An 18,198-nucleotide genomic window follows, 5' to 3' on the forward strand; every position below is an offset into this window, starting at 1 on the left:
TATAAATTAGGTAATAAAAACTGATAAGCTCAATCGTCCTTAACTTAAAAGAAAACACAAGGCATTTTTAAATTTTGTTCGTATATTTGTGGTGATTGAATCGTTAATCGACAGACTTACTTATAAGAAAACTTTGTTGTTACGTTTAGTATGAGAACAGATATTAATATAATAGTTAATGTAGAGTAATGATCAAAACAAAATATGCTGATAGACCAACATAATTTGGTATTTTGTTCATACAAATTTTTACGATTTTCAATTAAATCCAGTTGTTGTGAGATTTAAAAAAAAACCCCTACTTCAAACTAGTATTTTGTTTCCATTGTCTATTATTGATTTTTGTTTTTTACAATTCTTTTACCTTAACATGTGTAAGTTATTGGCAGTAATTTATTTTTCAAAAGATTTTTAATCTCGTACTCCATTTAGCTAAAAATCTTTTAAGAGTCATCTAATAAAAAGTCAGTCAAACACTTCCTTGGAAAATTATTTACTCGAAACTTTCCAGTGCAATAGCGAATGTCTATAATACCATCATAATAAATTTGTTTGTTATCTAATTAAGCTTGATTTCAACCGCAAATCGATAAAATGTTTCCAAATTTTTAAATGTCTTGATGTCTTATTTTTATTTAGGATATTGCACAATTTCATGTGATTTTATAAAACTTACAGAAATTTTGCAATTGTCTGAGCTTTTGGTGACTTACGTATTTTATGTAAGTAATCTCTATCTATAGTCGTCTTTGATTATTTAAATTATTTTAACAATAATTAAATCATAATCTTCTTTTAATAAACAATAAAAAAAAAACTGAAATATACAAACTATGTGTAAAAAAGCAGCTCCAAAGTGTTTAACATAAAATATTTATAAACTGCATTATTCATATAAAAAAAAAAACATATTACATACATATTACAGTTTATAGCTTTTACTCTATAAAAGTTACTCCATCCATTTATGTCAAAATTAATAAGTTAAAAATACAATTCATACTCTGCACATTTATAAGTGACATCATCGAAAAAAAAAAATCTTTTTCATTGCAACTTAAAGCAACGCATATTTCAAATAAATTTCAGTTGACAGATGTATTGATTTATGTCATCAAATAAATCAAACAGAATTAATAATATCCCCTAAGCATTTATAGTTTTTGTGTATAAACAACACAAATCCATTAACTATTTTGTGGTGTATGAGAAAAAATTAACAACAAAAAGTAACAGTGAATTTTGTTTCTTTGTTATATTCAAGGTGTTAATTGTGAATTTTTATTTCATAACTAATATTTTTCTTGTAAAATTCTTATGTAACACACTCATTTCTTTCTGTACACATTTTTTTTTCTTTTTGCTTAATGCTGTTAATTTACATTGTTTTATACCAACTCCCATTGTAATAAAAAGGTCTACTAAGTGTTCATAGTTCACTGTATAGAAAAAACCCCTCCCATAACACACAGAACAACAATTCAAATCAATAAATCTCAAGACTTCAAAAAGGTCCATTCACATATTGATATGGGTACCAAAAGTAATAACAATTGTATAAACGTTCGTTATAGTTTGGCGGCATCACTCTTTTGTCTGCAAATTAATTCAGAATCTAGAGTGAATTTTAGATTGAGTTGTTCTTGAAACACAAATTTATTACAAAAAAAAAAAAAAACAACTAAAAGTTATGTACACACAACAAAAGCGCCTTGTTAACATGTCACGGTCGAGTCTATAATTTTCTTGAGAAATGATGTAGAAAATTGTTATCTAAGCGTTTATAAAGTGTGAATATGGTGAGGGTGCAGTTAGTGTGGTAGAAAAAGGGAAGTTACACCATTAATTTGCCATTAAAATCTGTGTTGTCGTTAAAATTCATTAAAGTTGTTTTTTTATGCAACTTATGTAAGAGAATGGTTTTTTTCTTCTTTCGTGTTTTGTTAAATGATTCTTTTTGGTTATAATAAAAAATAAAACAATTATTTGTTTATTTTTTATTTTTGTTGCAAAAATAAATTCAATGAATATAAATTGTAAATTTATTTTAAATACACTCAAAAACACAAAAAAAAATTAGAATTCCTAATTGGTTAGAAGTTATGAAGTTGATACAAGCTTAAAGCAGCATGTGTACCCATTAGCACTTTAATTTTATGATCACAAAATGGTATCACACTGTGAATATTTATTTTTATCTATAAAATCTTAACCAAATGATGTTTTTTCGGAATGATTTGCATTTTTTGAATAAAAAAAATATATCTTATGTAATTTAATTCAAAAATTTCGGTGAAAGAAATTTAGGCCATCTAAATGTGTTTTTTTTTTGTAAAGTCATGATTGTTATTTAGAACACCCAAGATGAAATTTATATGTAAATAAATAATTTATAAATAATGTATAATTCTTTTGTTATTATTGAATTCAGAACTGATGTTGGGAATTTCTGAATTTTTTAATGAGAACATTTCAAAACAAATAAAGGGATCAAATTTTAATGGGAATAGTGGCGAATATGTAAAGCTACGAGATCGGTACCCAAAATCATCTGAACACGTATCCTAAAAATTGATATAAAATAATTAATTAAAAAAAAGTTCTAACCTCAGCTCTTTTGTTTTATATTAATCAAATTGTTTATTTCAAATTACTTATATTTTTTTCTCTTTTTTTTTTTCTTTTGCAGATCCCTATAAATACTCTTCACAATGACACAAATAACTGGAATAATTTTGACATTATGGTCAATATACTCAACGTGCATTGCAATGCCAGATGTAAGTAGGCGTCCTTAGAATAATGTTCTTTGCTCTTTGATCTAGAACGTGTTTTTAAGAAAATTAAAAAAAAAAAACATATATACCAGTGTATGAAAAATTTAAGTATTTTCCATTAATATTGACCATGACCAAAAAATAAAATATAAATACATACATATATAAAATTAAACTATGAACTAGCTTTGAATTCACATATATGAATTTGAAATTTATTTCTTTTGCGGGTTTTTCTTATTCATTCATTCAAAGACTTTAGTTTCATTGGTCAGAAATTTAACCTCAGTGGCAGCGTTGTTTTTTTTTTTTTTTTTTTTTTTGTCTCATAGACCGATTCAATTTCAATTACAAAATTTTTACATCGTTTGCATATATTAGCATTATAATTATGACCAATCGATGCCACATACTTCAACAGTCACAATAATATAATAAGACCTGTGCAACGGACGAATTATACTATACTTTAATCTATACAGATATATATATTTTTTTTTTAATTTATATTATATTTGTACAGCCCCTCCCGTTAATATAACAAATAACAGCGATTTGCCATAGTATATAGTATATATTTAATGTGCCCATACGTTGTCGTTGGTTTATAGTGTGGGTTTTTGAGTATTATGGCCAAGGTCGTCAGATGCGATGGTAGTGTTGAGTTCTTGCATTATGATACGCGTTGTTTTTCAATATCATTTAGTTATTTTTGTATATTTATATACGATGACGATGCACGTCATTCTGAACGATGATGATGGAAATATGGTGTAGTTTTAGGTGGGTGCTTATTCACCGGTTCAAATGGTAGCGTTGTTTTGACGTTATAATATTGGGTTAATATATTTTTAATATTCAAGTCAGCGTATATAAATATATATGCAAATTCATTAAAAAAGGGTTGTTGAAGTTCGAATATACATATTTTACTTAGAAATGTTAAATTTATATTATCTTCAGGGGGTCTCTCTTGATAAAACGTGATTTTCAATTTATGGATTAAAAGTCATAACGTTTACTTTTAACAACAACAAAAAGAGTTATATAAACATTGTTTGTTTTGATTTAAGTTGGAAAATCAGCGAATCAATTAAACAAGTTTGTTTATCTCTTGAGGAATGGGCAAAGTCAAATTAGTAGCAATATATTTTGTAATAAAATGTTTAATATTATTTATTTTATATAAAGATTTTCCTATCGATCAGGTGAGGTGAGGTGTGTGTAGTAAAATTGTAAGAAAGAAAAGAAAATATGGAATGCAAAATTTCTCATCAAGAATCAATGTCATTATGAATTCTCTCTATGGAATAGTTCATTATTATAAAACTTTCAAAAATTAAACTTTCAAAATATAAACGAACAAAACTATGCACTTAAAATTTTTAAATAATTTCATTTTGAGGTGCCCCAAGCCCTCTAAATGCTTAAAAAGGGGACTTTTTGACCTTTAAATTAAATGGGGAAAAATAAAGTTCAACATATTTTTATTTTAAATTCATGTTTCACTGAGTGTGAAACATCAACAAAATAAGTTACTTGTCTCTTTTATAAATTTTTTTAGAAAAAAGTCTTACGAAAAGTATGAACATCGAAATTTAAGAATTTAAGATTTTCAAATAACCGCACCTTTGTTAAGATTTTTGATTGAAATCTCAATTAAAAGTGAAGTTTAAAATATTTTTTATATGATTCAAACTCAGTTAAATATGAATTTAAAAGAAAATTTATATAGAACCTTATTTTTCCCCATTTAATTTAAAGGTCGAAAAGTCCACTTTTTAAGCATTCAGAGGGCTGGGCACCTCAAAATGAAATTATTTAAAAATTTACAGTTTTGTTCGTTTATAAATAGCACAACATTTTATTAGTATGCCAATTCGAAAATAAAAAACAAAAATAAAATCGCTCCACCCTAATATACATAAATTGCTTAACTAATGTTGGTTCTTAAAAGACCTGGAGTCTTTGAACGGCCAGTGTTGCCTTTTTAAACAAATTGAACAGAAAATCATTGGAAAAGAGAACCAGAAATTATTTTTATAACATAATACTAAAAGTTAAACTAATAAGAAAATATTAAAAAATGTCTAAGTAAAGTAGGTATTAAAATCAAGATTTTATAATAAAATTAACATTTCAAGATTCTAGATCTATAAAGTTCTGTATTCCGAAATTCTAAAAAAGCAAATTTGTTTATGTAATGTAAGAACCTGTTTATTTTAATTTCACTCGCAAATAAAATATTTTTTTATGTGTGAAGTACAGTTTCCAATTAATTAATTTAATATTCGTAGATATTGTATTTGGGACAAATTACACCATTATGATATACATATACATTTTTTGGAAGCTTGTCAAAATTCTTGTTTTCAAAATTTTTTTTTACAAAATGGATAGGCTGACTTTATTACAACTCACATCTTTAATATATATTAGAAACGATGTTGTGTGACACAAAATTTTCCTTTTTTTTATTATTTAATTGTTGTAATAAATTGATAGATTAATAAACTTTAAATATTTTTTACATTTATTAATTTATAAAAAAAAGTAACAGATTTTTTACATCAAACTCTGCAAAAATTTAAAAATGTTTTTTTAACATTTCCAAGCCCTTTTTTAACTTTTAGTAGAATTTTTTAAAACAGAATTATGGAAAGAAGCATTTTGGAAAACAGAATTTTGACCAACAGAATTTTAAGAAGTAGAATTTTGTAAAATTGAATTTTGACCCCGACCCACATTATTCAAACTTTTCTATTCGTTTTTTTAGGGTTAAACATTTAAATTTTTATCATACGCTGAGAGGATGGAACTTTTCGAAACGTAATAGAAGAACTTTTCTGGACAAGTTCATCACCAGTATATTCTCTTCTTTTGGCGGAACTTCTATAACAACCGCATCATTTTTATCATCAAGGGTACTTTAGACTTTAAGTTATTGGGTTGACAGTTCAGCGTGGAAGCATTAAGCTTAGATCAATAAAGGTCCAACATGAAACAGTGGGAATTATGACGCTTTTACGCAATGCAGAATGTGATGTCAGCTTGCGATATTGTTCACAGGTTGATGGTTTGCTGTCTTGCCAATATAGTTTGCTAGTGTGTATGAAGAGTTGCACTTAATGCGAAATTTCATTATTTTATTTAAACATTCAGACTCAAAAAGCTTACTTTAACTGCGTCGCGTCGTTCCGAAAATTGTTTACTGTCTTCTCATTTCCTTTACCGTGTGGATGTGTAGCTCTCGTAAAAGGTACAAAGAGGGAAATCAGCATCAGTTTAAAGATTCAGCTTTTTTACTCTACGAATTTGTCCATCCGTTTACTAAAAAGATTTCAGAACAAATGGATCTTTAGCAAGAATTTTTTAAACCTCAACTCTTTTACAAAAGGTCCTCCAAGAGAAGCGTTTTTCTCTTTTTGATCTTTGTGAGTTTAAGGTTTTTTTTCTGGCTAGATTTGTATACTTTCGAGTCTTGCAATGTTCTTGAGCGATTTCAAACATTAAGGGTAAAAATAGTAACTAGTTAAAAACTTACTAAAAACAGAAGTAAACAATTCGTCCACTACTGACGGCGCACAGGATTTGTTTTTGTGAATTTAGATGCACAAATATTATTTCTGTCCCAATTTACATAATTTGGCATGTTTATAAATATATATTAAATGATGGCTACCAAATTTTATTTTCAAAATCGTGGTTTAAACAAGCATTTAAAGTAAAATATTTAAATGAAATCTTTTATTAAAAACAAAAAAAAAACATTTAAACTGATGTCAAACAAGTGCTTAATTTTCTTTGAAATAAAACAGAAGGGGCAGTTACAGCGATAAAACAAACACATCAGAATTTTTTTAAAGAAGATAGTTTTTTAAAGTACATATTTTGTTTCTAAATTTGTAAGAGTAATCCAAATCTATTATGTTCATCATAATTTACCCCCAAATAGTTTTATGGATTTACCATTAGCTGATATTTGTTTTTGTTAAAAACGAATGCTTCTAAATTGAGCCGATTATAATTAAATTAAAACCTATTAAACTACATTTACAGATAGAAGGCCCTCTAAATACTTTTGCCCAAAGTTTTATCATTGAGTTCAAACCAATTATAAAATAACATTCAAATGACCTTGAATTGGAATGAACCTATTATAGGTTCAATATACCTGTAAGTAGTAACCAATGGTGCTCATTTCGCTATAAAAAGCTTTTGCTTTATTTGAAACAGAGGTCTTCAAATAGATTTTTTTCAACGACAAACTTCAATTTCTTTTGATCTTACCAAATAATTTCCATAAATGTCTTTATACACCCCGTGGTTATTTAAAGAACAACTGTCAATCATTACATCAAATAAAAACAGAAATAGAAAAAAAATCATATTCATTAGTACATGTGGTCATTGAAATCAATTTTCAAGGTTGCCACTTAACTTACACAGTAGCGGGCGCTTTATGTTGGTTTTTATATTTTTGTTGTTGTTGTTATTGTTATCATTTTTTTTTGTTAAACCACTTTTTTTTCATATGTGTTTGTGTGGGAGCTACCGTATAAACCATTTAGGCTTACTGAATGATTTTCCAATTGATTTTTTTTTTTTACTTCTTATTGGATTAAGGCCAATTAGGTCAAAATTTGTGATAGTTAACCGGTGATTATTATGTTGGTAGGTCAAGATTAAACCGCACACACAATGAGTAAAACGCTGCTTCTGTTTGGTTTGTTTGGATAAATTATATACCATTTGATTTTAAATTTAAAGTTGTTTAAAAATAAACAAAACATTAAGATAAGAATTGCTTTGGCAATGATATAATTTTTTTAAAAGTGAGATTTAGTTTTATAAATTTTGAGATAATGTTGAATTATAATTTATCGTAATTGTGTAACTTTACAACTTCTTTTATTTATTTTTGACATTGAAGTCATCTAATGAATTAAGAATAAGGTCTTTACGAAAACATTCTAATGTAACGATTAGATTTATTGCATTCGGCAATGAAAACACACAACAACAAAAAAAATAAAGAATGTGTAGTGTAGAAAAAAAAAAATCTATAAATACGGCATCCTGGGTGCATTTGTAACAGAATTACAGTCAAGAATATTGAGTTTGATAAACGGGTAATAATTTTAGGTAAGGGTTATCTTAAAGTCTTATTATTTTACTGAGATTATTTTAAATTGTTTTGGGTTATAGTTGTGAAAACGACAGGAATTATAATTTTGTATCGGTACTTACTATAAGCCACTTCAAAACCTTAAAGTCTTATTATTTTACTGAGATTATTTTAAATTGTTTTGGGTTATAGTTGTGAAAACGACAGGAATTATAATTTTGTATCGGTACTTACTATAAGCCACTTCAAAACCTTAAAGTCTTATTATTTTACTGAGATTATTTTAAATTGTTTTGGGTTATAGTTGTGAAAACGACAGGAATTATAATTTTGTATCGGTACTTACTATAAGCCACTTCAAAACCTTAAAGTCTTATTATTTTACTGAGATTATTTTAAATTGTTTTGGGTTATAGTTGTGAAAACGACAGGAATTATAATTTTGTATCGGTACTTACTATAAGCCACTTCAAAACCTTAATTAATGGAATAACTTAGGAAATGACTTCTTCTCAACACAATGAAAAACTTGAAAATGGCCACTTAAATTAATTTAAGTTTAAAGCTCGCCTCTATAGAGAACATATATGTTCTAAAATAGTAAAACATTAAAAAAATTATTACAATTTTGCAACTGCCGCAGACAAACGTGAAAAATAGGGTAAATGCGATTTTTTTGTTATGTGATCAAGATTCTAGAAGTTTAAACTCGAAAATCATTCTTATTGATAAGGTGGCCGTACTTTGAGATAATACAACTTTCGTTCAGTGCATAGAAGTTGATTAATTTAAATGATCGTATATTTAAAACTATATCGATCGTGAGCAGGGTGCAGCTCATCTTAAGTAAAGAAAAGCTTTGAAAGAATTTGAACTGAAATTTTTCAAAGATATCATTTATAATATCAATTAGGTAGTAGTGCTCATCATAATGATGAAAAAAATTTATCCCACAAAAAATAAGTCATTTTCCATGAACTTTAAAAACCTAGACCTCGATTATAGAAAGATACAGGGTTGTAAGATAAAAATCAATATTAAAAAAAAAATGCGATTGAAATAAAAAAAATGTGTTGCAACTGAAATAATCTTTTTTTATCAAAAAACAAAACCGACTTCCATGGATCAAAACAGGGTTTTATGGTTTTTCTTATAGTTCCCATGGCTATAACTGAACGAAATTGAAATGGGACCACACTGCAGCCACCAGCTTTTTCAATACAAAAAGAATTATCAAAATTGGTTCACGCAGCCCAAACATAAAAAAAAAAAATGCAACTAAAAATATTTTGCATTGTAACTGAAAAATATTTGCATTGAAAATAAATTTATATTGCAAATAAAAATATTTTGCATTTGCATTTTATTGAAAATTGAAAAAAAAAAAAATTCAATTAAAAATTTGTGCATTAAATATTATAATATTCGTCGAATTTGTAACAATTCAAAATTGTAAGAAAATTTTATATATGTAATAGCATTCTTTTTTTTACGCTAAACATTTTTAATTGCAATAAAATTATTTTTTGTTAATCCAATTTATTTTTTTCAGTTGCAATAAACATTTTTTTTAATGCAAATATTTGCAACAAGTATTTTTTTTAAATTTGGAAAAAAAAAAAAAATGCATTAAAAAAAATTATTTTTCACAGCCCTGAAATTGAAATGGTATAAAGATAGAAAATAAAAGGACTAGCATAATAATTGTATCGGTCATTGCAAAGACCCAAATGTACATGGAGACATATTATACATTTTTTTCAAAATCGAGTTTTTTGCTGAAAATCGTTCCTCAAAGGTAAATGGGTATTATGGGTTGAAACGAAAGCAGATAAGAAAATACATTCCTTTCCCTTCAAATTAAAAGGTTATTCGAAAAACAATTTAAGTCCAGGGACTTAAGAGGTTTTTCCATGCACAGAGGAATTATTACAACCAGACCAGATTTCTTTTTGTTGAAATGGTTGATGACCCAACCCAAATAAGAATGATGGAGAATATTATTATGAACCTTAAAAAATAATGAAACATGCAAAATAAATACATGTGACATGTAAATAAATATTTGTTTAAGATTACAAAATTCGTAAAAGAGAATTATGTACCACATATGCTTCCTTGCTAAAACAACTTAAGTCTTAAGTTTTTCGGGTTTTTTCGTTTTTATTTCTAATAAAATATGACGGTTATTTTACACATTAGTTTCTTACAACTCAAATACCTACTAAAATAAGCTTAAAAAGTCCTTCGAGATTCGTTTGCTTGAGCCTGAAACAGTTTTAATTGGTTCTTGAAAAATTCAAATTTTTGGACTTAATTGGTTTTTGAAATGACCGATTCAATATCAATTAAAAGCTTGAAGTATTCCAAACATTTTTTTTGTATCTCTTATCAGCTTGTTTAAGAATCAAAATTCTCCAAAAACTCTTATGAAATTGGCTTGCCATCGCCAGGTCGAAGCCTTAGTTAAATAGTGACTTTAAATTTCTATTGCAGACAAATCATCAATTTTATAAAATATAGTGTCAATCTTAGTCACTACATTTCCATAAAACTACCGTTAACGGTTTGTTATTGAAGTCAAATAAATGCCTTATAAAGCAAACTTTAATTTGACTTCTTTTTGTTCTATAACCAATATGTATTAACTGCAATTTTGAGGTGCGGGCTAGATGGATTCTTCCACTTCTTCAAAAAAATAAACAAGTTGACAAAGTTTCTTAAAAAAAAACCATCAGATGTCATTGACAGCAAATGATCTCAATATTGACGTAAATACTTTCATGGCCTGTCAATTTAGCTACAATGTATCTAACAATGTTAATGAGTCTATCAAACAGTAAATTTAAGCCTATTCAAAAATGTGACACTGAGCTAAAGCTTAATATACACATGGCTTGCTCCCGTCCGGTTGGTTTTGGCAGACAACAATTTAAACAAGAACCAATTTAAATTATTGACCTTGTTAGTTGAATTTACCTAGTCTAATCGATTTTCACTTAATTTCTTGAAGACAAGATAAAAACAAAATAATAAATAAGTTAACAAAAAAAAAATATCAACACTAAAACAACCTATACCAATTGGTAACTGAATCCAAATTAAACAAAGTCGGAAAGCGAATTGAAAAAAAAAAGTTCAAGGCGACACAAATAAATACGAACGTTAACGAGTCTTAATGAGGTGCCACCTCTTACTCGAGTAACACAGACTCTTATAGCATATAGAACTTAGTCACAGACAGATTCTCATAAAAAAGTATCGTATCTATCTGTCCCCAAAAGAAGTATCAACAATGCACTTAATTCGAATTTGATACTTTTGGTGTAATTGCAAAATGTTATAGCTCGCTCGCGTCGCGTCGGGAACTCACGATCATCAGAGCAGGAAGCAAGGTTTTTAGCCACAGAATCACCTCCCGTCCGCCATATTGAATTTCGGAGATCTCAACGACCACAAACGACCTCGCCAATAGTCATCCGGTCCGGATTGAATTCAAAGTTTTTTTTTATTTCTTCAACTTGAATCCACGTAAAGGCATAAGAATGGAAGTAGTAACCCGAATGCATAATTAAATGGAATTCTTTTATATTTTTTTTTTGCGATGTTGATCTTTTGATGAGATCAAATGTTGGTTTGTGTATTGTCTGTCTGTGAATAACTGTATATTTTATAGTAATTGTTCGCCAAAAAGTTATATTATTCTGTAATTAGTATTTTTTTTTTCTGTTTATTTTAATTTTGAATGTTATTCTTAGCTTAATGTCTTGTGGTCCAGATAAGAGTCGGTGTGTAACGTGTACCAAAGTAGAATGCGAATATGTATATATATTTTTTTTTTGTATTATTGTTATGATTGCAAAAGTACATTTTTATGCTTTTGACATAGAAAATTTATGCGGTAATTTGTGACGGTATGAATTTTGAGGTCGTTTGGAAATATTTATGTTTTGATTTTGTATTTGAAAAACTATTTTAATGTCTTATTCATGAGTTCAGCGAATATAATCAAGGTCCATAGGGTTACAGTTCATTGAAAATTAATTAATTTTTTTGGATAAACTTATTTTATCTTCAAAAAAGTTTTGCTTCTTTTTGAGAAATATCACAATTTCAGTTTAGTTCGGTTAATGGGCTGCACTCGATGTTATAAAAAAAAAAATACTTCTACCCCCAATATTTACTTGCAATAAAACAAAGCTCTTGCATCTTGAACGGATCGTTAAACTTATCAAATTTGTTGTAAAAATATCAATTAAAAAAAAAATGCATTTGAAATTAAAAAAAAACATTTACCTATTGCAAATAAAATATATTTGCATTAGAAAAAAATAAGTATTTGATGCAACTGAAAAAAAATTTGTATTAAAAAAAATTTTATTGCATCTGAAAAATATTTGCATTAAAACAAAAACTTATTGCAAATAACAATTTTGCATTAAAAAAATGTAATTGCAACTTAAAAATTAAATTTTTATTGCAAAAAAAATATTTTGCGTTGAGAAAAAAAATGTGTTGAAAAAAAAAATCAATGCAAAATTTGTGAATTAAATATTTTTTTTTCATTTTCGTCGAATTTCTAACAATTTTGACTATTTGGCATTACATTTAATTCAATATTATATTTGAAATAGCTGACGTAATAGCCAAAATTTTTTAAAATTTTAACAAATATTTAATAAAATATTAAATGCACACATTTTTCATTGATTTTGCAGAAATTGTTTTATTTGCTATACATTTTGTTTTAATGCAAAATTTTTTATTAATTTGCAATAAATATTTTTTTTGGGAGCGGGTCATAATTCTGCTTGTCAAAATTCTGTACGACAAAATTCTGTGGGGTCAAAATACTGTAATACCATAATTCTGTACGTCATTATACTGTAAATACAAAATTCTGTACGTCAAAATACTGTATCAACAAAATACTGACATGCAAAATTCTGTTTTGTAAAATTCTGTACGGCAAAATACTGTATATCAAAATTCTGTAAAAATACTGTAAAAAAATATCGTTTTGAATATCAAAACGATATTTTTTACAGCATTTTTACAGAATTTTGATTTACAGAATTTTGATGTACAGTATTTTGAAATACAGTATTTTGACCAACCAGAATTTTGCTATACAGAATTTTGTCTTTCAGAATTTTGTTCCTACAGCATTTTGCACATACAGAATTTTGACATACAGTATTTTGGCATACAGTATTTTGAATACAGAATTTTGCAACATACAGAATTTCGACCCCAACCCATTTTTTTTATGCCAATTTTTTTCAGTTGCAATAAATATTTTATTTAATGCAAAAAATTTGTAGATATTTGCAATTAATATTTTTTTTAAATTTATACTGAAAAACAAATACATACAAAAAAAAAATGATTTTTTACAACCCTGATTATCAATAAATATAAATTTTCGAGTTCATATTAATTTACGACTTCTCGGCCATTCCAAAGTAACGAACGCTTGTTTCCAGTTTATTTCGTTGGAGAATCTTTTTTTTTTCCTAAAACTTGTATGAGTTTAAAGAGCTTTTCATATAGTTAATGTTTTTGAAGTTTCACGAAAAACTAATTTAGACGGTAACGAAAAAGATCGTACCCGTCTTTTCCGTTACCGTGTTGTCTTTGAACAAATTTGGTAAGGTTTAATTAGTTTTTCGTGAATTTTCTAGTTAGATCATCAACTTTATCCATGCACCCTTAAGACTCGCCAAGTTTCAAGACAAAAGATTGCTTCTTAAACGAGATAAACTGAATAACAAGCTTTAATATCTCGTGGGCATAAAGCCAAAACCACGAATCTGCAAAATTGTAGTTTTGAGAAAAAACAGCTTCAAAGTTTTGGAAACTCATACAATCTTATGGAAAGTCGTGCTAAATTAATAGTTAAGGCTTTTAAGCAACTGATTGAGGATTGGGATCGACGCAGTGAATAGTGGGACCGATAGATAACAAATAAAATGAAGAATTAAAGTGCGAAAATGTCAAAACAAAGTGCAGATTCGCGGTTTTGGCGTTGTGCAGACGACGATGTCCCCTCCGTTACTTTGGAACGTACGTTCTGTATTTTGAGTTATTAATCTCCACGTTTTACTGCGGCAGTTTCAACATCGGTCAGGTATTAATTGGATATTGTTACCTACTAATTAGCACAATTTCCTGTCCAATACTTTGGGTTTTGTTTTAATTACGCTGATTGTAAGAAATACCATGTTAAAATCTCGCTTGTTCTTTCTAAACCAAAATGACAAAGGAAACTTTAACAATACCTACATAATTACGAACCCCACCGCTGCCAGTCAATCAATTTCCACTAAAACCCCTATACTTTAACCAAATTTCGTAAAAAAAAAAAAAAAACATTGTAATCTAACTACACCCTCCAGCTAAACATTGCTCCATTTTTAACCCCGACGACAATAGAAACAAAAAACTGATAGACCATATAGTGCATTTACCGAACTTATCGATCCAATTGATTATTTCATTACGATTTTTAGTCGCTTTTAATGACGAAATAAAATTTATCCCCCAAGCACCTCTGTAATTTTAGTTTTTTTTTTCAAAAATTTTAACAACAAGAAAAAACCTAAACAAGATCATAAATGTGTAGCTTGGCAATAATAACAGCAACAAGAAAACTACCGACGACAATTTTTCCCGCCATTAAAAGATTTTCAGTTTCGATTTCGTTTGATGCCGGTTCCAGGGAGCTCAACTACCTCAGGCCAAATGGAATTAATGGTAGCCATTGGCTCACTGGAGAGATACCAGATGCCACACTCTTACGTCGCCAAATGAAAGTATAACGTTTGTTTAGGCCAACAAAAAAAAAAAAGTGCAATTACCAGCGCAAGAAAATGCAATCATTTCGACTTGTAAACAAAAGTCCTCTCGGGGTTTAGGCTTCCACACGACACAATTGTCTTGAAATTGTATATAATATTGTGGACCCCTCATCACCAAGATGGCCGCAAATTAGCTTTATTGCTGGACTGTTAAGTCAGACTTTTAACTCGATTATCAACTTTAACCTGCGCGATTTAACAATAATAATGTGGTTTGCCTTGTTACTTCTTTCTCTTCCATTCCTGGTCCCAGGTTTTGCGATAGTTTTATGAAAAATAAAATTGTTTTACAAATACCTTACTTCTTCGACTTCGACTGATAGCTATTTAATGCGTTTTGAGATATTCATTTTTTTTTTGTATTTTACAAAATTCTGCACGCGCTACTGATACCATATTGCATGTTGTTAGTAGTTAGTTGAAAGATTTATGGTTGGTTCTGACATTTTTCAGATGACTTAAGATCGATTCTTTCGCTGTAAAACCACCTGCCTATACCAGTAAAGTTGAGTTATTGGTCAAGTAATTTTTCTGTGCTGCTGTAGATTTTTTTGTTAGATCAGAAATAAGTGTGCTGGTTTTAGCGATTTGTTGGAACTTTGCAATAACTTTAGTGTTGCTATCAAGTCAAATGTAATTAATATGTTCTTAGTTATAAAAATGTTTATGACAGTAAGCTCTGCGCCAGCAAAGTGTATTGGGATATTGAATGATTGCGTGTATATTACTGGTCAAATTATTGATTTCATGCTTGATTTTTATGATTAATTGAATGCCAAAGTCTTTTGGAAGTTTTGTTTTAGTAAACCGCTGCGTCTTTTGAAGGTGTTCTTATCATTTCAATTAAAAGGAAATATTTGAAAAGAACAGAAAGAATTTGGTTAAGAGACAATAATTACTAAAGAATTTAGATTAACAGCCAGTTGACAATCCTTGAGTATATGGCCTGTGTATTAAAAAAAGACATTCCCTTCAATGAGCCTGCTTGAGTCTTTTGTATACATAGCTGTGTTGTAAACTTGAAGAGGTCCGTCAAGCTGGGTACGCCACAACCGAAAACCCAAAATCTGAGTATGCAGGAATTTGTTGCTAATTTGTTACCCCAATCTCGAATTTGTTGCTCGGGATTGGGGTAACAAGTTAGCAACAAATTGCTGCATACTTATTTTTTTTTTAATTTTGAGTATTACGTGTTTTTGCGTTTTCTCGTTTCATCCACATATGTTCCACAAATGCATTCAAGCTCCACAGGGCATTTTGGACAAGAAAGGATTGGAATAAAAACTTAATATGGATCTTTTTGAAAAGTTTTCTATGACCTCTTTCTATTGATTTAGCTTTTTTTGCGTAATCTGTTATTGTGCATTTGAAGGGCAAAACGTGGAGCAACATTTGCATACTTACATTTTTGAAATTTTGAATTTTGATTTGTGGCGTACCCAGCTTTACGTCAAGCTAGGTACGCCACAGAATTAAGGGGTAAGGACAGGAGCAACAAATTCGAGATTGGAGTAACAAATTAGCAACAAATTCCTGCATACTCAGATTTTGGATTTAAGGTTGTGGCGTACACAGCTTGACGGACCTTACTTGAACCTCGTTCTTAATCCAGTTGCTCTTAAGCAATTTGTTTCACCCATAACTTATAACCTTTTTTTCTTCTTTCAGACCTGTAAATACATATCTCTCTTAAACTGTCCCAGATATCAAAAGTTTAATTTGATAAACCAACACTTACTAAAACTTAAGATATCTCGAAGAATAAAAAAGATTTCGGATTCATTTTAAACACATCGAAAACCTTTTTAGTCTCAGAAACAAAAAAAAAGTGAATGTTTTGTTTCTTTTTCAAATTCTGCTCAAAATGTGTACCAAAATAACCAATTTAATGTAAGTTGATTTAAAACTAACTACACTTTAACTCTAGCTTCTTCATCAATTCAAATATTTGCTAAATTCAGGAGTGGTGCTTACATACATTTCTCGAAATTAAGTTACATATTTCGTTTAAAATCTATTTCACTAGTTTACAAAATAATAAAAATGTTTTGGAGACTAAGTGCCGTTCTACTTTTCGGACATATTTTAACCCAGAAAACTCGAAAATCATAGGTATCTAAAAAAATGTTTATGAATAGGTTTTCAAGATAATTATGATTTTTTTTAAGGTTTTTATCGTTATTTTTCGAAGTATATCTAATCTTTCACAGTTTACGAGGATTCGAAATATTTTGAATTTTTCTTTGATTAAGAAATTTTTTATAATTTTTTTTTGAAAAATCGATTTTTTAAAAATGAAGGGTTCAGGGGAAAACGGCACATGTCCACTTTTTATCAAAAAGAAACCAATGATGAGGTCTTGTAGCATTTACTGAGCACTATATCTAATGGGATCTTTTATAAAACAAATTTAAGCCTTGCTGAAAAAATAAACAAAATTTGTGCTTTTAGTACTAAGCTGTATGGAGAACAAAATTTTAAAATGTGTTTTTCTCGAAATGAGTTGAAATGGACTTATGCTGTTTTTCCCCTGGACCCTTCAAATGATTTGAATCATTGAACTTAAAGATCTGAAGTGACCCAAAAATATTATTCAAGTGCTTCTTGCGTATTTATTCAGCTTTCAGGTGCAGGTTTTCTGTTCAGATTGGTAATTTTTTACTCAAGATATAGCCCGAATACTTGTTTTCTTCGAAAAACAACGACAAAAAACTTTGAAAAATCATATCTCGAAAACGTATCCATTCGAACTTTGTTTTTATAAAAAAAAGTAGTATTGAGTGTACATTTTGGCTTTAAACAAGTGTTATTAATTTCAAAATTTATTTCGAGTTTTTAAGTAAAAGTGTTTCACAACTCATAGCTGAAATACTCGATGACTACCTATTTTTACTTGCTCTATACGGAAAGTATTGGTTTTGACTTACTTTTAGTGCAAGTATTGGTTTCGTGTCAAAAAATATGTCGAGGTTTTAATCAAAATTAACATTACTATGATAGAAAAGTCAAAAAAAGTGAGTTTCTTCATGATGTTCGTCGGTCAGTGCTTCCGTTCGTCCATCTGTACAAGTAGCTTCAGCTTAAACGGGTAGACGGATGTTCTTGAAATATTTTTTTGTGTAATTTCCAAAATCGATTTTTTTTGTTTTTGAATATCTCGCTTAGAACGTTTACCTCCCATACAAAATGCTTGAGTTATTGCAGTTACCTCGAAAACGGCTCTAACGATTTTGATTGATTTTAAAACACGTAATTCTGTACGTATAGTTCTAACATAACTGCGTTAATTTTTCTCAAAAAATCTTTTCTTAGGATTTGGAAAGAATAATTTTCATCGCCTCGACTATTAATTTTATCGCAAAATGATAACACTTTTTCGGTCCCTGGTCTGTCGTTTATTTTTATGAAATAATTTGTATTTTGTTTGTGCAAT

The 18,198-nt window shown here is 28.5% G+C and overlaps 1 protein-coding gene across 4 annotated transcripts in view; it reads left to right on the forward strand.

Annotated features, from left to right (window-relative positions):
* Positions 1–18,198, forward strand: part of LOC129918285 (A disintegrin and metalloproteinase with thrombospondin motifs like) — a 143,382-nt gene that overhangs the window by 20,453 nt on the left and 104,731 nt on the right. For all 4 annotated transcript variants that reach the window (XM_055998742.1, XM_055998741.1, XM_055998743.1 and 1 more), the window contains exon 2: positions 2,690–2,780. In XM_055998742.1, the coding sequence (XP_055854717.1) occupies positions 2,712–2,780 (69 nt within the window). In that variant the 5' untranslated portion in view covers positions 2,690–2,711. The remainder of the gene's footprint in view (positions 1–2,689; positions 2,781–18,198) is intronic.

The sequence above is a fragment of the Episyrphus balteatus genome, chromosome 4, assembly GCF_945859705.1.
Source record: "Episyrphus balteatus chromosome 4, idEpiBalt1.1, whole genome shotgun sequence".
NCBI lineage: Eukaryota > Metazoa > Arthropoda > Insecta > Diptera > Syrphidae > Episyrphus > Episyrphus balteatus.